This window comes from Elephas maximus, chromosome 1 (genome assembly GCF_024166365.1).
Source record: "Elephas maximus indicus isolate mEleMax1 chromosome 1, mEleMax1 primary haplotype, whole genome shotgun sequence".
Classification (NCBI taxonomy): Eukaryota; Metazoa; Chordata; class Mammalia; order Proboscidea; family Elephantidae; genus Elephas; species Elephas maximus.
In genome coordinates this window covers 106201480-106219120 of record NC_064819.1, presented here as the reverse complement: position 1 = coordinate 106219120, position 17641 = coordinate 106201480, and the positions used below count along the sequence as shown (strand labels likewise).

Genomic DNA, 17641 nt, shown 5'->3' with positions numbered 1-17641 from the left:
ATTCTGTTTCTGTGCCTACTACACAAAAGCCAAGCACTTGGCCAGGACCGAAAAGCCTGTTTATATGTCTATGTCTTCACTTCCCGGTACCCCTGGTCAGGATGAGATTCTCTAGCTATAGCCCCGTGACAGAAAGTATCGCTTTTGTCGCACAGGTACCCGTCCAGTCAAGGACCTCCACAAAGCACAGCCAGGGTCACGAAGAGGCCAAAATATTGGCAATGCAAAAAGCGCAGCGGCGCCAGGGCGGGCGAAGAAGGGGACGTACAGGCGCTTAGGGTCAGAGGAACCAAACCTCCCCGCCCCGCCCCCGACCTCGGTTACCTCCGGAAATCATTCCTATCGGTGGCAAAGCGGTAGACGCCTCGAAGCCAATCTCCCACGTTGTCTGGGATTTCGGGAGTTTCTTTTGCGGGTCCCGCTGCGTTCATACCAACCCCGCTCGAAGCCATACTAGCACCGACTCGTACCGCACCGAGCTCGCGCGACGCACGGCTTGGCGCCTGTAGATCACGCACTTCCGGTCTGACACTTCCGCCGGCCAATTGCCGGCAGAGGGCGCTGCCGCCGTAACTTGGGTTGTGGAGGAGTACAGCGGGGCTGCGTGTCCACGAGCTCCGCAAGGGGAGGAGCGCGGCCTCGCTAGACAGTCTCCAGCCCCGAGTTCCACCTCCCTCTCCCTCCACGCCTCCGGCCCTCCAGCTAGTCGCCGGCACACGTGGTCTCTGAGGAATTACTTTATTGGCTCAAGAGGAGCTAGCTGGGGGAAGAGGCTGCCCTGGACTGTGGGATGGGGGTGGAGCTGGATCAGTAGGGGTTTGCGTAGTTTGGAGCAGATGAGGTTCCGGAAGTCTCCGTCAAAATTCATAGGACGCGTGAGGATAAAGAGGGTACCCCAAGTTTGTCACCTCGCCACCACTCCCAGGCATGCTCCCGATGGCATTCAGTTTAGGATTTTTATAGGGGGCGGAGGGCCCCGCTCTCCGGCCTTACACACCACCCCCCCTAGCAGATGATGCACGGCTTTCCGGAGGGGTCGCTGCTTCCGGCGTGGAGGCTGCCAGGGGTCTCCCCTGGCCGCGGAAGGCGCTGGCCTAAGAAAAAGCCGTCGGGTTCGGAGTCAGAGGAAGAGGAGCAGGTGGGGCAGAGGGCATCCTCCTTGGGATCAGAGGGCGTCTCCAGGCGCCTTTGCGCCCACCCTTTGGGTGCCTCTGCCATGTTCCTAGCTCGACACTCTTTTGGGGGGCTGGATCCACACCGCCCCCTCTGGGTTTCCGGGCTGGAGCTGACGGCAGCGGCGAGGAGGGCTGCTCTGGAGTTGGTCACGGCGTTCAGCCGGGCGCGGTCCCCTCCTTCAATCCAACCGGGCTCCGCCCCCCCTGCTGCGGGCCGGGTCGGAAACGTCCATCTCAGGGCTCCGGGTCTCCCTGTCCTAGCTCCCGGCAGGGCTCTCCACTGCAGCCGGCAGCGGGTTGGGCCCACCCTCCCGGCCCGCCCCCGGGCTGTGCGCGCCGCTGCCGCGGCCACGAGTTCTTCCCGGGGCTCCCGCCCCTCTCCGCCTCTGCCCACCAGAGGGCGGCCGCATCCCCCGCCCGGGAGAGAGTGAGGCGCTGCAGCCCCGACCGTGGCGCGGGTTGGGTTCTGCAGGCCGTTGGAGCACTCTGGCCAGGGACGCGCGGTGAGAGCTGCGGGCCCCGAGGCTCGGGTCTGGGGGCGTGCGATGGGGGGGACGGGGGCGCTGCTGGAGGGACGGGTCGGCGTAGGACTGGGGTGAGGGCCCCAGCCGGGGAGAACTCCCTCCTCAGCCCAGCCTAAGCCGCCGTCCCCTCCTTCTTTGATCTGCACCTTCTCCCTTACCGAGGGGCTCCCTTCCTTCAAGTGCCAGGGCCAGGCTCGAGTCCGCATCAGAGTAGCGGCTCTTGAAGCAGCTGGGGCAACAGGGGCCGCCCCCTGGCAGGGCATAACGACCCCCGCCCAGGGGCCCGGCGCAGTCCTGGCAGCAGAAGTGGTTCTCGTGCCAGCGCCGCCCCTCCGCCTCGGTACAACGCTGGGAAAAGATCAGCTGGGAGAGGGAGAGGGGAACGGTTCATTCATTCATTCATTCACGCATGTATTCATCCAGTAACCACGCCTTATACCCAGTTAACGCTAAAGCACATCTACAGACATTCCCATTTGATCTCCCCAACCACTCTGGGAGGCAGAGAGGGCTCACTGGCTTAGCCAGGATCCCGCAGCTAGCAGGTGGCACAGTCCAAAGTGCGACCCTCGCCTGGACTTCGACCCAGGCCTCTGTGCTGTCTCTTACGCCAACGTTAAGGGAGCTTCTAGCATGATCAAGCACCGCATTGGGTACCCAGCATTTCGAGATGAATTGGACAGGGACTCTGCTTTCGGTGGAGGAAGGAGCAGGTAAAGGCAGCAGGTTCCAGGTTCCAGAACTCAAGTCACAGCACAAGGAACTGAGCAGTCCCAGCCTGGTTCCTAGCTCTCCCTAACCCACTCCGAGGTACTGAGAGAGGCTGTGGCCTATGAGGGCGTCCCCTTACATCCTACCAGGCTGGACCCTGGGGCTGTACCTGGTCGCAAGCAGGGCAGCGCGGCTTCAGCAGCTCGGCATGATGACGGCCACAGTAGAGACGCTCATTGTGGTAGAAGTAGATGAGGTTTATCAGGGCCTGCCCACAGGCCTGGCAGGCAAAGCAGGGCCGGTGCCAGCAGCGCTGCTCCCCGGCCCGGGCTGCGAACACCCCGTACTCTCCGGGCCTCAGCCGCTCCCTGCACTGCCGGGCGCGGGAGCTGGGCGCGTCAGATTGGCACCATCTGCGCCCACCTTCCCGCTGGGGTCATCTACGCCTCTGTCCCAATCCCAACCTAATTCTTTTCTTCACTGCAGACTCCACCAAGAACCCCCAAATTTGGCTTCCCTTTCCCCTAAAGTTAGCCCTTTTCCCCAAGCCCCTTTCCCCAACAAAGTCCCAGTCCAGCAAGGAGTGGAGGAAAGGGAATGGGGGGAGCGGGGCCTACTACCTTCTCACAGGTGTGTCCTTCCAGCTTGGGAGGCAGCAGGCGGGCCACCCCCTGTCCCAGGGCCTCCCGCCTCCGCTGGGCACAGAAGAGCCTCAGCTCTGCCAGCTCCTCCTCCTCAAGGGCCAGGCAGTAGCGCTCCTGCAGAAACAGGCCTCTACTATGACTGGGAGAGCCCCACTGGCAGGACTGTGATTGGAGAAAGGAGGCTCAGCTGCTGGGCTACAGGAAGGATGAATACCTCAGGGAGGTGCAGGAGATAACAGCATAGGAGGGCATTGAGGAGGAGAGCGAAAGAGGGCAAGAAGCTCATGTAAGTCCACCTTAAGTCTCACTTCTCCCAGGAATAGTCATCCCTCAGATCCTGACAGCCCCATAGCACTTAGGTAGCCCTGTCACCTTATATTTAGGTCTTTGCTCCTAATGAACTGTATGGCTCAATATCACTTCCTGTTCTGACTTCTCTAATTATTTCATATACTCCCACCCCCACCTTCCAAATGAACTGTAAGCCTTTAGGCTAGGTACATTTAGGGGTTCAATAAATACTTAGCCATAGTCTCTACATTTGTATATTCCATTATTGGTTTCAAAAGTCGTTCATGTCCATTTCCTCATTTGGTCTTCAACTAAGCATGGTGGTGGGCAGAACAGATGCTGTTTCACCCATCATGTAAATGTGGAAATCCAGGCTAGGGAAGGGGTGACTCCCTCCAATTAGTGGCAGAGTGGGGCCTTGGATCCATGTTTCCTAACTTCTGGACTAAGGTTCTTTCCACAGTAAGTTGAGACATTAAGAGAGAGAGGGAAGACGGGGAGAGGGAGACCCACATCGCTGTCCTGTGGAGGGAGCTGTTGCAGGAGGGTGCGAAGCCCAGGCCCGCTGGGGGCCGGGCTGGTGTCCAGGTGAGGGGGCCCCAAGCTCAGAACTGCAGGACCCTGAGGAGACATGGCAGAAGGTGAGTGGAGCTAGGCTTTTCCTTTCTTACCCTTCTTTCCTCCCTACCTCATTGCCACCTGTCCAATCTAGAACAGCTTCCAAGCCCTCGCTCCCTAAGTTTGGAGGATCCTCCTTCAAGATAGCTGAGAGCAAGGATAGCTGACCCACTTCTGCATTTGTGCTCTGATTTGAGAGAGGTTGGGAAGGTCCCACACTCCACAACAGCTTCTGTTCCTATGCCTGAAACCACCCTCTTCTTCCCCTCTGGGTCTGCTTAAAACACAGACCCTCTAGGAGGGAGTATTTATGTGAATGAGTCTAAAATCAAAACTTGTATCTTGATGGGGCTGCAGGATTCCTAAAAAGAGAAAAGCGCCACAAGAGGTTGGGCACAAAGATAAACCACCTCCCAGGTGATGGAGAGGGGAGGAGGTGTGAAGTATAGAGAAACTGTTGGTCTCAGAGGAAAGAGTGAGGCTTTTACAACCTGAGCAGAAGTATCTCCTGGGTCCTCCTCTGGCAGGTGGCCTGAGTCACTGTCTGAGTTGGCTGGTGGGTCTGGCTCCCTGAGGGTGGGGCTCTCCCCTTTGTGGGAGCAGCCTGAGTTCAGTATTGACATTGTTGGTAGGGTCTGTGCAATGACAGTAAGAACACCTCCATTTTATGGGGCCATTGCAATGTGCCAGGCAGTGCTCAGTGCTTTACAGGCATTATTATCTCATTCAGTCCTCCCAACAACCAGGTGAGTTAGGTGATACTGTCCCTATTTTACAGATGGCCAAACCGAGGTTCAGTGAACATACACACAAGGTCATGCAGCTTGTCAGTGGAAGAGCCAGGTGTTGAGACCAGGCCTTTCTACTCCAGAGTTTCTGAAGCTCAATCTTTGGGGTCTCCCAAGATTCAGATGGAGGAGAAAGACGCCCACAGTTGAAGGAGAGGGCATATTGCCTTTCTGGTGAGTTTTCGAGCTGGCTGGTCCCTCCCTCCCCAGCTTTAACTCTCACCATTCCTCATCTTGCATTCACTACCCCAATGAGCCTACTTCCTCACTGCTCCCTACATAGGCCTTAAAGGACCACCTTACCAGGAAGCCCTCCTCAGCCTTTCTGGCCCAGACCCTCCCCCTTTTCCTGACCTTCAGTAGTAAGTTCAATTGGTTCCCCCAAGATTTAGCACCTAATGTTCCCCTCTTTTCAGTGTGTCTCTCTAAGCTCCTTGTCTAGTCTATAAATTCAAGGGCAGAGGAAAATCTTGTGCTTCTATCTTCGATCTATAATAATTTCATTGGGTAATTCTAACCACATCTCTTCAGCTCTCTGGGCAAGCCCTGATACACCCACAGTATCTGCAGGGAGTGGAGGAGTCGACCACTGAGGTAGAGAAGAGACAGGCAGGCCCTGATCTCAAGGAGCTCACCATCTATCAGGGGGAAACATGCAACCAGACAGAATGGGGAGCTCTCGGCAGGAGCTCTCGGCAGATGTACATAGTATCCTGGTATAAAATAACCAGAGCAAATTTTTCTGTAATGTTTACTCTGTACCAGGGACTATTCTAGCATTTTATATATTATGACTTCACAACAATCATATGAGGTACTTTCTGTATTCCCATTTACAGCTTAAAAAAAACAAACTGAGGTTAATTAACTTGCCCAAGAGCCACATAAGAAAACAAAGGAGAGCTTTCGGAGGAGGTTGCCTCTGAGAGCTGGGATGGATCCTAACGGCAGGCACAAGGAGAGTCATCGCCAAATCCCTGGCTTTGGGTCTGGGCCGGACTTTGGACCAACCAAAAACCAAACCAAATCCTTTGCCATCGAGTTGATTCCGAATCATAGAGACCCTACAAGACAGAGTAGAACTGCCCCAAAGGGTTTCCAAGGAGCAGCTGGTGGATTCAAACTTCCAACTTTTTGGTTAGCAGCCTAACGCTTAACCACTATGCCAGCAAGGCTCCACGATTTGGACCATGACAGTTACATTGCTTTGCAGCCCTGAGTCCCCCTTAGCTCCCTTTCAGATGTCCTGTGCCACCCTTCCTGGCTCCACACCCACCTGCTTCCTGCCTGTTCCGTCCCTCTGGCAGGTTTCCTGTGGAAGGATACTGGGATGGGCTGTTCAAACTCAGCGATAGGAGTAGCCACTTCCCCTAGTAGCACGCGGCAAGAGGGGCGGGGCGGGGGGGTTGGTGGCGAGTAGGGGGTCGGCAAAGGACAGAGGAGTATCTGGGGCCCCAGGAAGTGATGTGGACCCTATCTTCCCCATTGGCTCTAGTTTGCATGGAACTGTTACAGAAGCAATGCTCAGAAATCGGCCCTCTACCCCTCACCCTTCTGTTTGCTCCCCCTCACACAGGGCAACCTAACACCACCATGGCCTAGCACTTGAATCCACCTTACTAATCTACCATATTCCTTCCACAATTCCCCTTTACTCCATAAGAGACAGAGCTGAGCCCCCTCCTCCGTCCTCGCACAGGTGCGCCAGGGCTCAGGAGCTCGATCTCCCCAATCCATCAGGAGGCTCTGGGTACTGGAGGAGGATGGGAAGGTTTCCCCCGCACAGTGGGAGGGGGAAAGGGGAGGCGTCTGGTCCCAAAAGTATCCTCCCTTGTCTTTTCGACAGATTCCCCTAAGTTTTTTTTGGACTTCGCGGGCCCCACCCCAGGGACAGAGACGCAGTATGGCTCCTGTGTCCGCTGGGGCTCCCAGTCTAGCAGCCGAAAGTTTAGAAGAGAGGGCAGGGGCTACGCTGGGGCCTCACCTTCGCCGCGCGCCGGTGTCCGGGCGGTTCTGGACAGACCCCGCCGTCTGGCCCCTCAACCAGTCCCCACCCCAGGGCTCCAACGCCCGCCTCTGCCCGCCCCGATAGCGCGGCCCCGGCCCGCCCACCCCTCCGGGCTGGAAGAGAGGAGCAGCTCAGGGAGGGGCCTGCACTTGCAAACAGAAGGGAAAGTATTTGTGGGGTCTCGGGATGGAAAGAGTGCAGGCTGCACGGACCCCAGCCACGGCCTAGTGTCGGGACCGCGCCTCGGCGGGCGCGGAGCACACCCCCCACAGCCGTGTTCGTACCGGGTTCTCGGCCACGGGCTGAACCCACATCCGCGGCCCCTTCTCTAGACTCTCCCCAGGTTCCCCCAAGCCCTCCCTCAGGTCTCCTGTCCCCGCCCCCTTCCTGAGACCCTGCCCCCCCGTTTCCTCTCTCCTGTCTCCAGTGAGCCCTCCGCCCATTCTCTTCTCAGCCCCTTTCCTGCGTCCCTCTTCCCTGTCCTTTCTCCATCTGCCCCTCCAGCCCCCTCCGCTCTCCTTTGTGCTTCTCCCCCCGCCCTCTCCGCCCCACCAACTCCCTTGCTTTCCCGCTCCCGGGAGAACGTCCCGCCCGCCCTCTTCCCTAGGCTCCGCCCCGCTGCCGTCTGGCTCCTTCAGCGGCTGGTCGGGAGCGCCCTCTGGCGTCTGCGTATGCTCCCTGCTCTCGACTGCAAAGTCCTCCAAAGGGACCTTCTAGGCTGCGCGCCCGTCGCCCCAGCTCGGGTCCGCCCGCCCGCAGCGTCTCGTTGGTGCTGCCGGGTGACCTCCGACCCCGCGGCTGAGGGGCGGGGCGGGGCGGGGCGGGGCGGCCTTAGCTCCGGGCGGGCGGCGGCTGCTGCAACGGGACCCGGGAGCGGGGCCCGGCGCCGCCCGGGCCGCGGGGCGATGTGAGTCGGGCGCGGCGGGGCGGGGACGAGGCGGCTCCCCCGAGACCGCGCCGCGCCGCAGTCTCCGCTCGTACCGTAGGAAGCCCCGGGCGGGCGGGCGGTGGAGCCCCGGGCTGGGGGCGGGGATCCAGGGACAACGCGCGCCCCCTCCTCCACCATTCCTTCTCGACGTGTAGAAATTCCCTTGATTACCGTGCAATCTAAATCTTCCTCTCACTGCCCAGGAAGTCACCGCGGCCCCCTCCTCCGGTACAGCGGCACACCATCGCACCTCTGGGGACCCCCGGAATCCCCTTACTCCTGCAAATTCCTCTGATACGCCTGCAGGCCCACCATTCTCTCCTGGATGCACCCAAGCGGTTCCACCACCCGGAAATTTCTCTGGTCCCTCATATCCCCCGTTCTTGCACCATGCCCAAGACCCAAATCTTGCCCACATTCCCTGAAACCCTGTCATACATCCTGAGTCCCCCTGACCCCCTTTAACTCCCGCCTTGACCCGCACCTATCCCAGACTACAGCCCCCTTGCCCCCATCCCGCCCAGTGTAATCCCCCTCATTGGCCTGAGGATATGTCCTGATACCTCAGAGATGGGGAATAGAAAAGGCACCCTATAGTTAGTCTTGGGTTCATCCCATAATCCCTGTTGGTGATTTAAACCCCAATATTTTTACACACTTTACTCAGCCTGCTTCTTCCAGAGAATAAGCCAGACTAAGAATTTCGGGGGTCCTTTTACCTGGGAAGTTGTCCAAGGATGCCAGCTAGCAGGGGCCCTGGGAGTTGATATTGTTGGCCAGAGCAGGCGAGTAGGATTTCCAGGGTCTCCAGGCGCCTGGCGTGTCGACTTGTCTGCCTGCGGCTCACATGCCCTGAAATTTTGGGGTTTATTGTTATCATTATATTAAAATTTTAGGCCCTTCAGAGCTTGAGGAGCAGAATGTCAAGCTCGCAAACGTAAGATCGAAGGAGCCTGTCCTTAAGAGAAAGATGTCGATTTTATTGATTTTTGTCTTACACATCTACCTTTAGAAGTTACTTCAGCTAGCAGCCCCACAGTTTACAGATGTTTCATATGTAAAAACTAAACCCTTGAGGTGGGGAGGGGGGTGTGAGTGGGGGATTGACTTGACAGTGTTTCCCAGATACTTCATAGCAACAAAACAGACTAGAATATCGGTTTCCTGAACTTTAAACCAGTGCTTTCTTCAACACATTTCAGTGTCATTTTGAGAACGCTCTTCGTAGACTTAAAGTTCTCTGCAAAGGCCGAGTGGTGTTTTTGGTGTTGGTTTTAAGAGGATTCAGAGGGGGTCTAGAGGTGATTTGAAAGGTTTTGGGCTGTCCCAGACTTCAGACTCACTGATGCTAGGGGGATCTCTCCATCTCAGGGCCTCTGGGGCTTGGAATCTGTGATCCCATTGCCCTTTCTTCATTGGTGTTCCTGTTCCATCAGGACCTGGAACAGAGATTCCAGGACTGACAACCAAAAAAAAAACCCAAACCCTTTGCTGTAGAGTCGATTCCCACTCATAGCGACCATATACAACAGGTTAGTTTTGTTTACAAGGGTGGGGATGGGAGGTTTCTACTAACCTACTATCTCTGTCTCCTATGCTAGGTGAGCCCCAGGTGTGTCCCAGAGGGCTCCAGGTCACTTCTTGGCTGACTGCTTGCCATGATACCCCATCAAGGACGGGGAGAATAAAGTGGAGACTTTCCCCATGCCCCTCCCATGGTCAGCTCCCCGATGGCCTGGGTGAGGTAAGTGCTGTGTATAGAAGCTGATTTTTTGGAATTTCCCAAGTTGGGAGGAATGGAGGGTACAGGTCACTGGCTCATTCAAGGGAATTTTATTCAGAAGGATATCTAACTCACAGACTCACTTCCTGCATCAAGTTGCAACCTCTTAATTTCTGGTCGATGCCAGTCCATATGTTTGCTTGTTCCATTAGATCACTCAAGCCTGGGTGGGACCTCTTCATCCTTGGCACAGACCTCACTGTTGTCTTATAACCTGAGTACCGTAATCCTAGAGGGAAAAACCAAATAGTAAGGTCTCTGGTCTCTCATTCAGACAAAGAGGAATAAACCCAATATTTTTCTTTTTAATAAGACATACCAAATCAAGGTTATAAAAACCATGCTCTGTTTTAAATGTTCAATTTTCTGACTATATCTTTGTGACCGTAATATAACACCTCATTTGAAGAGAACCTCACAAAGATAAATTTGAGGGGGATGTTGGGAAGGTGATGAGGGAGGAAAAGAGTGAACTTAGATGATGTGGGATGGGTGGGGTTAAAAAAGGAGAAAAAGAAAGATACTGAGTCGAGTGGCTGGGACTCCCAGGTTACAGCATCTTTGCTGAATCTGGGTGAGGGCCCCAGGCTTGCGCCCAACTCCTGATGCAAATCACTTCTCCTGGATCCTTTTATCTGTGCTGTTCCTGCTGCCTAGGTTCCTTGTCATTATTATCATTGTTAGCTACCATCAAGTTGGCCCCCAACTCAGAGTGACCCCCGCACGACAGAATTCAACTCTCCTTGGTCCTGCACCATCCTCATGATCGTGTGCAGATCAGACTGTTGTGATTCGTAGGGTTTTCATTGGCTGATTTTCAGAAGTAGATCACTAGGCCTTTCTTCCTAGTCTATCTTAGCCTGGAAGCACCGCTGAAACCTGTTTAGCATCATAGCAACACACAGGCCACCATGGGTCAAAATCCTACATACTTCTCAAGATCCAGATCAGATGTGACTTCTGAGAAGTTCTCTCTGTTCTTCTCTCAGCATTAATCCTTAATGCATTCTAACCTGGATTGATGTTTATCCGATGTGTGTCTGGCCCTAGATTGAGAAAGTGAATTCCTTGGAGGAAGAACTGTGTCCTGACAGCCCCTTAGACAGAGCAGATGATCACAAGAAGTGGTTCTGTTGGCACTCCCCAGAGCAGAGCATTTTGTAGTGGCCCTTGACGAGCTGCCTGTACCTTATGTTTTTCCCTAGGGTGGGCTGTCTGCTCTGACACCATGGGGAGCTGCTGCAGTTGCCTGAACAGAGACAGCGTCCCAGACAATCACCCCACCAAGTTCAAGGTATCCACAGCTTCCTCCTCTCACGCGTTGCCTCAGCTTCCCTGGAGAAGGTGAAATAACAGGCTGAGGTTGTGGGCTCAGGAAGACTTCCTGAGTCAGGGTCTCTGAAATGGCCTGAGGAAAAGAGGCCCAGACCACTGCTGTTTTTGCAGCCCTTGTACTACCAAGAATGAAGAAAGTCTGTAATGGTAGCAAAAATAGTGCTTTTAGGGTGTCCACTCTTGTCAGCGTATCTCTGTAACTTTAAACCAGTTGCCATCAAGTCGACTCCAACTCATGGCGATCCCATGTGTGTCAGAGTAGAACTGTGCTCCGTAGGGTTTTCAGTGGCTGATTTTTTGAAAGTAGATTGCCAGGTCTTTCTTCTGTAATCTCTCTGGGTGGACTCAAACCTCCACCCTTTCAGTTAGCAGCCGAGCACCTCCCAGGGATTCCTCTGTAACTTTTTATGTAACTTTGGGTACAGGTAACAAAGGTCTAAATTTGTGAGTTAGTATATGTAAAGCACAAGGAATGGTAGGTGCTATGGCTAGGGAGGTGGGGGGAAGCGGCCGCTGGTCCAGAGGTGCACCACAAAGCTAAATTGCCCTTTCCTTCCACTGTGGGTTTCCACTCTCCTCAATACCAATCTTGGGAGACCCCAGAGTTTGAGCTTCAGAAGCTTGGGACCAGAAGGGTCTGACCTCAAGACCTTGCTCTGCCCTTTCTAGTCTACATTTGTGAGTTAATATATATAAAGTGGTTACAGTAGGGCTTAGCACATGGGAAGTGTTGTGTGCATGTTTGCTGTTTGCTTTGGGAAGCTAAGGCCAGGCGCAACAGACCTCTGCATTTCTGCTCCCCCCCCACCACCACTTACCTCTCTGTAGGGGGAGCCCTCTCTTCACACAATGGCACATGGTAAAAACCCATTGCTGTCAGGTCGATTCAGACTCATAGTGACCCTAGAGGACAAAGTAGAACTGCCCTATAGGGTTTCCAAGGAGCATCTGGTGGATTCGAACTGCCGACCTTTGGTTACCAGCCGAGCTCTTAACCACTGGCCTGCCAGGGCTCCCTGGCATGTGGAGACAGAGGCTCTTCTTGCCCGCCAGAAGAGGACGCCCTCAGCAAGGCCGTACAGTGGGAAGGTGGTATTTATCTGTTCTGTCTTGGACCTGAACTGCCCAAGGTTTTAAGATTTTGAACATACAGCTGAACCCTTTTGGTCATTGACGTCTGGTCCTTGGGTACTAAGCCATGGACCGTCCGAGGTCATCTAACGATGGTCATCTAACTATTGGACCTTGGAGGTTATTTAGTTATTCCTCACCTTACGCCCCAATGAGGAATACTGAGGCCCAACCCGAAGGGATTTGCCCAGAGAATCGCAGTGGGTTGTCTGCACTGCTTTTTGCATTCCCCAGTCATCACATGGCCTTCGTTAGTGTCTGTGGCATGGCCAGGTGAGACCTTCAGTCCCCCAGCTCCAGCCCTGTACTAGTAACCTAACCTTAAGTTGAGCTCAGCCATTGACCCTCTGTCCCATCCTCCCAGGTGACGAATGTGGATGATGAGGGGGTGGAGCTGGGCTCCGGGGTGATGGAGCTGACGCAGAGTGAGCTGGTGCTGCACCTGCATCGGCGTGAGGCTGTCCGCTGGCCCTACCTCTGCCTGCGCCGCTATGGCTATGACTCAAACCTCTTCTCCTTTGAGAGTGGCCGCCGCTGTCAGACAGGCCAGGGTGAGTACCAGCCCCTGTCCCACCCTGGGATAGGGGCTTGTCACCTGGGGCTAGAAGACATATTTCAGCGGACTGGTGAAGTCTGTTGTGGAAATTGAGAATGGGCCTTAACATCAAACCAAGCCCTCAGACTTGGCAGCGGTTGTCCAAAAGGGGAAGGGTCTCGGCCAAGGGCACACAGCATGTTAATTGCAGAGCTAAGTGAATTCCCAGGCCGGTGCTCTTTTTCTTCGGTCACTGCAGCTCCACACTTTGCACCTGACATGTATTGCACAGCCTGTGGAAAAGGGCCAGTGCTCCAGGCAGGAGTCTGCCAGGCAAAAGCAACGGACTTCTCTTCCTTTTCTTATTCCAGTCTCAAGGGTCCCTGTTGCCCCCTTAATTAGAAGTCACCCTGGGCCCTGTGAATAATGAAAGGTCAGGAAGAAGGCTCTGGTTGCTGTGGGGCTGAGTGACTAGGGGATGAGAAATTTGGGAAGGCAGGATTGTTGGGTCTCTACAGATTAACGTGCAAGAGGTTAATCTTTGTCCCCTTTCACCTGTGGACAGCAGGGTGTGAGGTACCCTCCCTTCCTCCCCTCTCTGTCTGTAGCCAGAGATCAAGGAGTGGTGGGGTGGTTCCATGAGGTCAAGGCTAGAGCCAGCCATGGCTCTTTAAGGGGTGGTGTGGTCTGGGCTTACCTTTTAGAATCTAGACATAAGCTCTGCCAAAGGAATCCTGCAGGGGGTTGTGTTAAATGCAGTTGGGAACTGAATACGCAGAGGTGGAATAAACCAGCTTTTGTGAGGAGGCTGCCAACAAAACAGTGAATCTCTGGGGGTATGTTTGCTGGAGGAGCCTCCCCCTCCTTGCATCTTAACTGTTGGAGCTCATGAGGCAGAGGTATCTCATGCTGGGTGAGCAGAGAGGGGAGGAAGAAGGCTTCCCTGCTCCTGGTGGTGTTGGATCCACATTTGGGATCCCAGAGGGGCCGCCCCAGGCCCTAACACCAAGCAAAGCCAGTTGTCATCAAGTCGATTCTGACTCATGGCAACCCTGTATATGTCAGAGTAGAACTAGGCTCCGTAGGGTTTTCAGTGGCTGATTTTTCAGAAGTAGATTACCAGGACTTTTTTCCAAGGCACCTCTGGGTGGCCTCGAAACTCCAACCTTTTGGTTGACAGACAAGGGTGTTAACTGTTTGTACCACCCAGGGACTCCAGTCCAGGCCCCAGAACGGTGGTGCTGCTCACACTCCAGGCCTTCCCAGCCTTGACATATCTTGCCACAATTGTCTCTTCTCTTCCCTTAAATCTTTTACATCCCGTCCTGCAAACCACAGGTGTCCTGTCTCCCCGCCTTGTTGTATCTGCCTTTGTTATGGGTATGTGCACATGCACACCACAAGAAGCCTCCCCAAGTGCCGGCCACACTGTTGCAGGAGGAGTCCAGGATCGCAGGCTGGCCAGCATCCCAAGGGCATGTTGGGATCCTCTGAGTCACAGGTGCCCAGCCCAGTCCTGCTGTCCCCAGGGACTTTGAGGAGCTCCATCGGAGTAAGGGGCACTAAGGTCGGCTGCATTGAGGAGCCACGCAGCTGCTTGCCATCTTGTCCTTTCATTCGTCTGCCCAGCCTTTCTTCTTTTCTGGACTAGAATTGAAGCTTCAAGAGGCCAGGGACCTATACATGGGTGGCATTCACTCTGTGGCCAGGCAGGGGCTAAGAACCCAATGAACAAGCAGTGAACCAGACAGACCCTTCTGCCCTCAAAGAGCTTAGAATCTATTGGGCACAGAGCTGAGCACTGGTGCCCTGGGTGGAGCTCACTTTTTTGGGTGCGGGGGCTGGTGGGCCAAGGAAGATGGGGCAGCACGTGGGGCTGGAATGGTCCCTCAGCTAATTGTCCTTTTTCACTTGGCTTTTTACTTCTCTTCTCCTCACGCCTGCACACACACACACTCGTGTTGGAATGATTTAGCCTCAGAAAGACTATAAGTGAAGTGTGAGGTCTAAAGACAATGGTAATGAGTAGTATAGGCAGGGGCAGGGGGCTTTGGGCGCAGCTCCCGCAGTAGCTCTTGGGACTCTGGGGGTGACTGGGAGGAGTGCTTAGGAGGAGGAGAGGCTGAAGTTCAGGGACACTTCCTGAGTTTGTGCATCTGTTACAGAACTCCTTGGATCTTTTTCTCCTGGACACGGGGTAAGTGGGGCCTCACTTCCTTATCTCCTCCTACAGGGATATTTGCATTCAAGTGTTCCCGGGCCGAGGAAATCTTCAACCTCCTTCAGGATCTGATGCAATGTAACAGCATCAATGTGATGGAAGAGCCTGTCATTGTCACCCGCAACAGCCACCCCGCAGAGCTCGAGCTCCCTCGGGCCCCCCAGCCTCCCAGCAGTGAGTAGGCACCTGCCCTCGGCACCCCAATACACGTGCACATACACATTCTCGGGAAGCACGAGCTTTGGAGGTACAGGCGGGGCGCTGGTGGTGAGCTAGGCGTTTGGGATAGTCGTCCATCATCAGAAGCACTCTTGGTGCGGGTAGGTCCTGGGCTGGGCCATTCAGGTGACTCAAGCTGAGGTTGTAGAGGCCTGGACCTTGTATCAGTTGATGGTTGGGAGCAGACGGGAAGATAGGTTTCCATGGAAACAACAGTCTGAGCTTCTTTGCTTCCTTCCTTCTGTTTGCTGGGTCACACCCAAGTACCTTTATGGCTGCTGGTGCAGGCATCTCTGACCATGCCCATCTCCTGGAGAGATTCATGCAATTTCTGCATGTTCACTCACCGAGTCCTCATTGAGCCCCTGCTCTGAGTTCTGTGCTCTGTGGGCTGGCCTGTGGGGGACAGAAGAAGTAGAAAACACAGTACCTGCTTTTGAGGAGCTGGCAGAGCTAGAATGAGGCAAAGAGATAGTCCAGTGAGTAACAAGGTGTACCTTAGATATTTCAGATAAGGATGTAATGGAGAAGGTGGGATTCACACTGAGCTTTGAGGGAAAGGGCAGGGTTTGAACGGTAGAGAGAAGGATAATGGGGGGCTGCCTGTTCAGCACCCACTGTGAGGGTCCTGAGAGTATCTCGCCTGTGACTGGAGGAGTCCCAGGGTGCCGCACACACACGGTTGCAGGGGGCTGTCAGGTGGCCTAAGTGCACCTCACCTGGGCTTGTATTCTCTGTACCCAGCTCTAGGCTACACTGTCTCCAGCTTCTCCAATGGCTTCCCTGGCTGCCCAGGTGAGGGCCCGTGGTTCTCAGCTCCCCGGCGCCCCTCGACAAGCAGCCTGCGACACCCCTCGCTTGGGGAAGAGTCCACCCATGCCCTCATTGCCCCAGATGAGCAGGTGAGCAAGCAGCTGCCCATCCCCTGCCCCATTGGGCTGGGTCGGGGTGGGCTTAGGAAATATGGCTGCCTCCTCCCAGTAAGGATCCTGGGGAGGGAGAGAATGTTGATAGGGTCCACTCCTGTCCCCAGAAAAGGAGGCGGCTTCCTGGAAGGATTGGAGGACCAGGAAGAGGAGGAAAATCTAGCCCTTTTTGCCTGTACTTCTCTTCGCTCATCTCTTTTCTTCCCTCCTACCTGCCCTTGCACCTTCTCTGCTTTGTTTGGACTTTCCCCCAGTCCCACACCTATGTCAACACACCGGCCAGTGAGGATGACCACTGCAGGAGCCGGCACTGCCTGCAGCCCCTGCCTGAGGGGCAGGCACCCTTCCCCTCGCAGGCCCGGGGCCCGGGCCAACAGGACCCACAAGTCTTCTTGCAGCCGGGCCAGGTGAAGTTTGTGTTGGGCCCCACCCCTTCTCGGCGGCACATGGTGAAGTGCCAGGGCCTCTGTCCCAGCCTACATGACCTTCCCCTCCACAACAATAACAACGAGGGCCCTTCTGAGTGCCCTGCCCAGCCCAAGTGCACCTACGAGAATATCAGCGGGGGGCTACGGCGAGGGGGCAGCTGGAGACTGAGCCCAGAGGACCCAGGCTGGAATGGCCTTGCCCACCGCCGGGCGGCCCTGCTGCACTATGAGAACCTGCCCTCCCTGCCCCCTGTGTGGGAGAGCCAAGCCCAGCAGCTGGGGGAGGAGGCTCGGGATGATGGAGACTTGAGGGATGGTCTCACACCCTCCTCCAATGGCTTCCCTGATTGTGAGGAGGACGAGACTCCACTGCAAAAGCCCACCAGCACCCGGGCAGCCATCCGTAGCCATGGCAGCTTCCCTGTGCCACTGACCCGCCGCGGGTCCCCGCGAGTCTTCAACTTTGATTTCCGCCGGCCAGGCCCTGAGCCCCCAAGGCAGCTCAACTACATCCAGGTGGAGCTGAAGGGCTGGGGTGGTGACCGGCCCAAGGGGCCCCAGAACCCCTCAGCCCCCCGCACCCCCGTGTCCACCGCCCACCCTGTCCGCAGCTCAGACTCCTACGCTGTGATTGACCTCAAAAAGACTGCAGCCATGTCCAACCTGCAGAGGGCTCTGCCCCGAGATGATGGCACCGCCAGGAAAACCAGGCACAACAGCACCGACCTGCCTCTGTAGGGACAGCCCGTCCCACCGCCCTCGCCCCTCCTCGTCCCACCCCGCCTCACGCTCCTGTCCTCTGAACCCACCCCAGGGCATTGGGGTAGGACCAGAAGCTCCCCAAAGATATCAGCCATGGAGTTTCCTGGTCTCCAAGTGGGAGAGAGAAGAGGGTCGCCAGGCGAGGAGGGAGCCGAGACGCAAACTGTGAAGGGTTCCCAGGATTGCATTTAGCATCTCCCATTATGTCCACCTCCCATTATGTCTTGTCTGTCTGTCTTTTTTTTTTTTTTTTTTTGGTTGGAATTTTGAAGCATTTTGTACCTGTTGATTTTATTTATCAGTTTATTTTTCTATTTATTGTTTTAAATGTAATTTAACATATTTATTATTAATATTATAATTATTTTTAAATTCTGGCTCAGTGGATAATGTCCTGTTCTTATGGAATCCTGTCTGGCATGGTTCTGTGATGGAAGTAGGGGAGACCCAACAGATGGAGGTCACAAGGGGGTCATTGTGGGGAATTCAGGATGGCTCTGATTTTTGTGACAATTCTGTGACCATCTCTTTTTCTACTCTGGGAGGCCCTGGCCCAGAGCTTAAAATTGCCAGGGATGGATTCTTTATGGAAGTAAAGTGACAGATGGGGACGG

The 17641-nt window shown here is 55.1% G+C and overlaps 3 protein-coding genes across 17 annotated transcripts in view; 1 reads left to right on the top strand and 2 right to left on the bottom strand.

Annotated features, from left to right (window-relative positions):
- Positions 1-690, bottom strand: part of TOMM6 (translocase of outer mitochondrial membrane 6) — a 29043-nt gene extending 28353 nt beyond the window's left edge. For 2 of the 3 annotated variants that reach the window (XM_049891898.1, XM_049891903.1), the window contains exon 1: positions 325-540. In XM_049891898.1, coding sequence (XP_049747855.1) covers positions 325-452 — 128 coding nt within the window. In that variant the 5' untranslated portion in view covers positions 453-540. Of the gene's footprint in view, positions 1-324 lie in introns of all 3 variants that reach the window. The other variant, XM_049891910.1, reaches the window with a different exon arrangement.
- On the bottom strand, positions 655-6805 carry PRICKLE4 (prickle planar cell polarity protein 4). 7 transcript variants are annotated; one of them, XM_049891852.1, is made up of 8 exons: positions 6736-6805; positions 6028-6063; positions 4455-4598; positions 3859-3966; positions 3031-3216; positions 2580-2783; positions 1858-2062; positions 655-1382 (listed from the first exon to the last, which is right to left on the bottom strand). In XM_049891852.1, the coding sequence occupies exons 3-8, from the start codon at positions 4584-4586 to the stop codon at positions 1006-1008; spliced, it is 1212 nt and encodes a 403-aa protein (XP_049747809.1). In that variant the 5' UTR covers positions 4587-4598; positions 6028-6063; positions 6736-6805; the 3' UTR covers positions 655-1005. The 7 variants fall into 7 exon arrangements, with proteins under 7 accessions (XP_049747809.1, XP_049747770.1, XP_049747786.1 ...); XM_049891813.1 differs by having other exon boundaries at positions 6028-6121; positions 6736-6781; XM_049891829.1 differs by having other exon boundaries at positions 3031-3168; positions 6028-6121; positions 6736-6781.
- Positions 6806-7582: 777 nt separating this feature from the next.
- FRS3 (fibroblast growth factor receptor substrate 3) lies at positions 7583-17323 on the top strand. 7 transcript variants are annotated; one of them, XM_049891739.1, is made up of 7 exons: positions 7583-7666; positions 9289-9431; positions 10676-10764; positions 12301-12487; positions 14705-14866; positions 15656-15813; positions 15945-17323. In XM_049891739.1, the coding sequence occupies exons 3-7, from the start codon at positions 10699-10701 to the stop codon at positions 17001-17003; spliced, it is 1632 nt and encodes a 543-aa protein (XP_049747696.1). In that variant the 5' UTR covers positions 7583-7666; positions 9289-9431; positions 10676-10698; the 3' UTR covers positions 17004-17323. The 7 variants fall into 7 exon arrangements, with proteins under 7 accessions (XP_049747696.1, XP_049747684.1, XP_049747700.1 ...); XM_049891743.1 differs by lacking the exon at positions 7583-7666 and adding an exon at positions 7691-7741; XM_049891753.1 differs by lacking the exon at positions 7583-7666 and adding an exon at positions 7751-8050 and having other exon boundaries at positions 16092-17323.
- Positions 17324-17641: the final 318 nt, after the last annotated feature.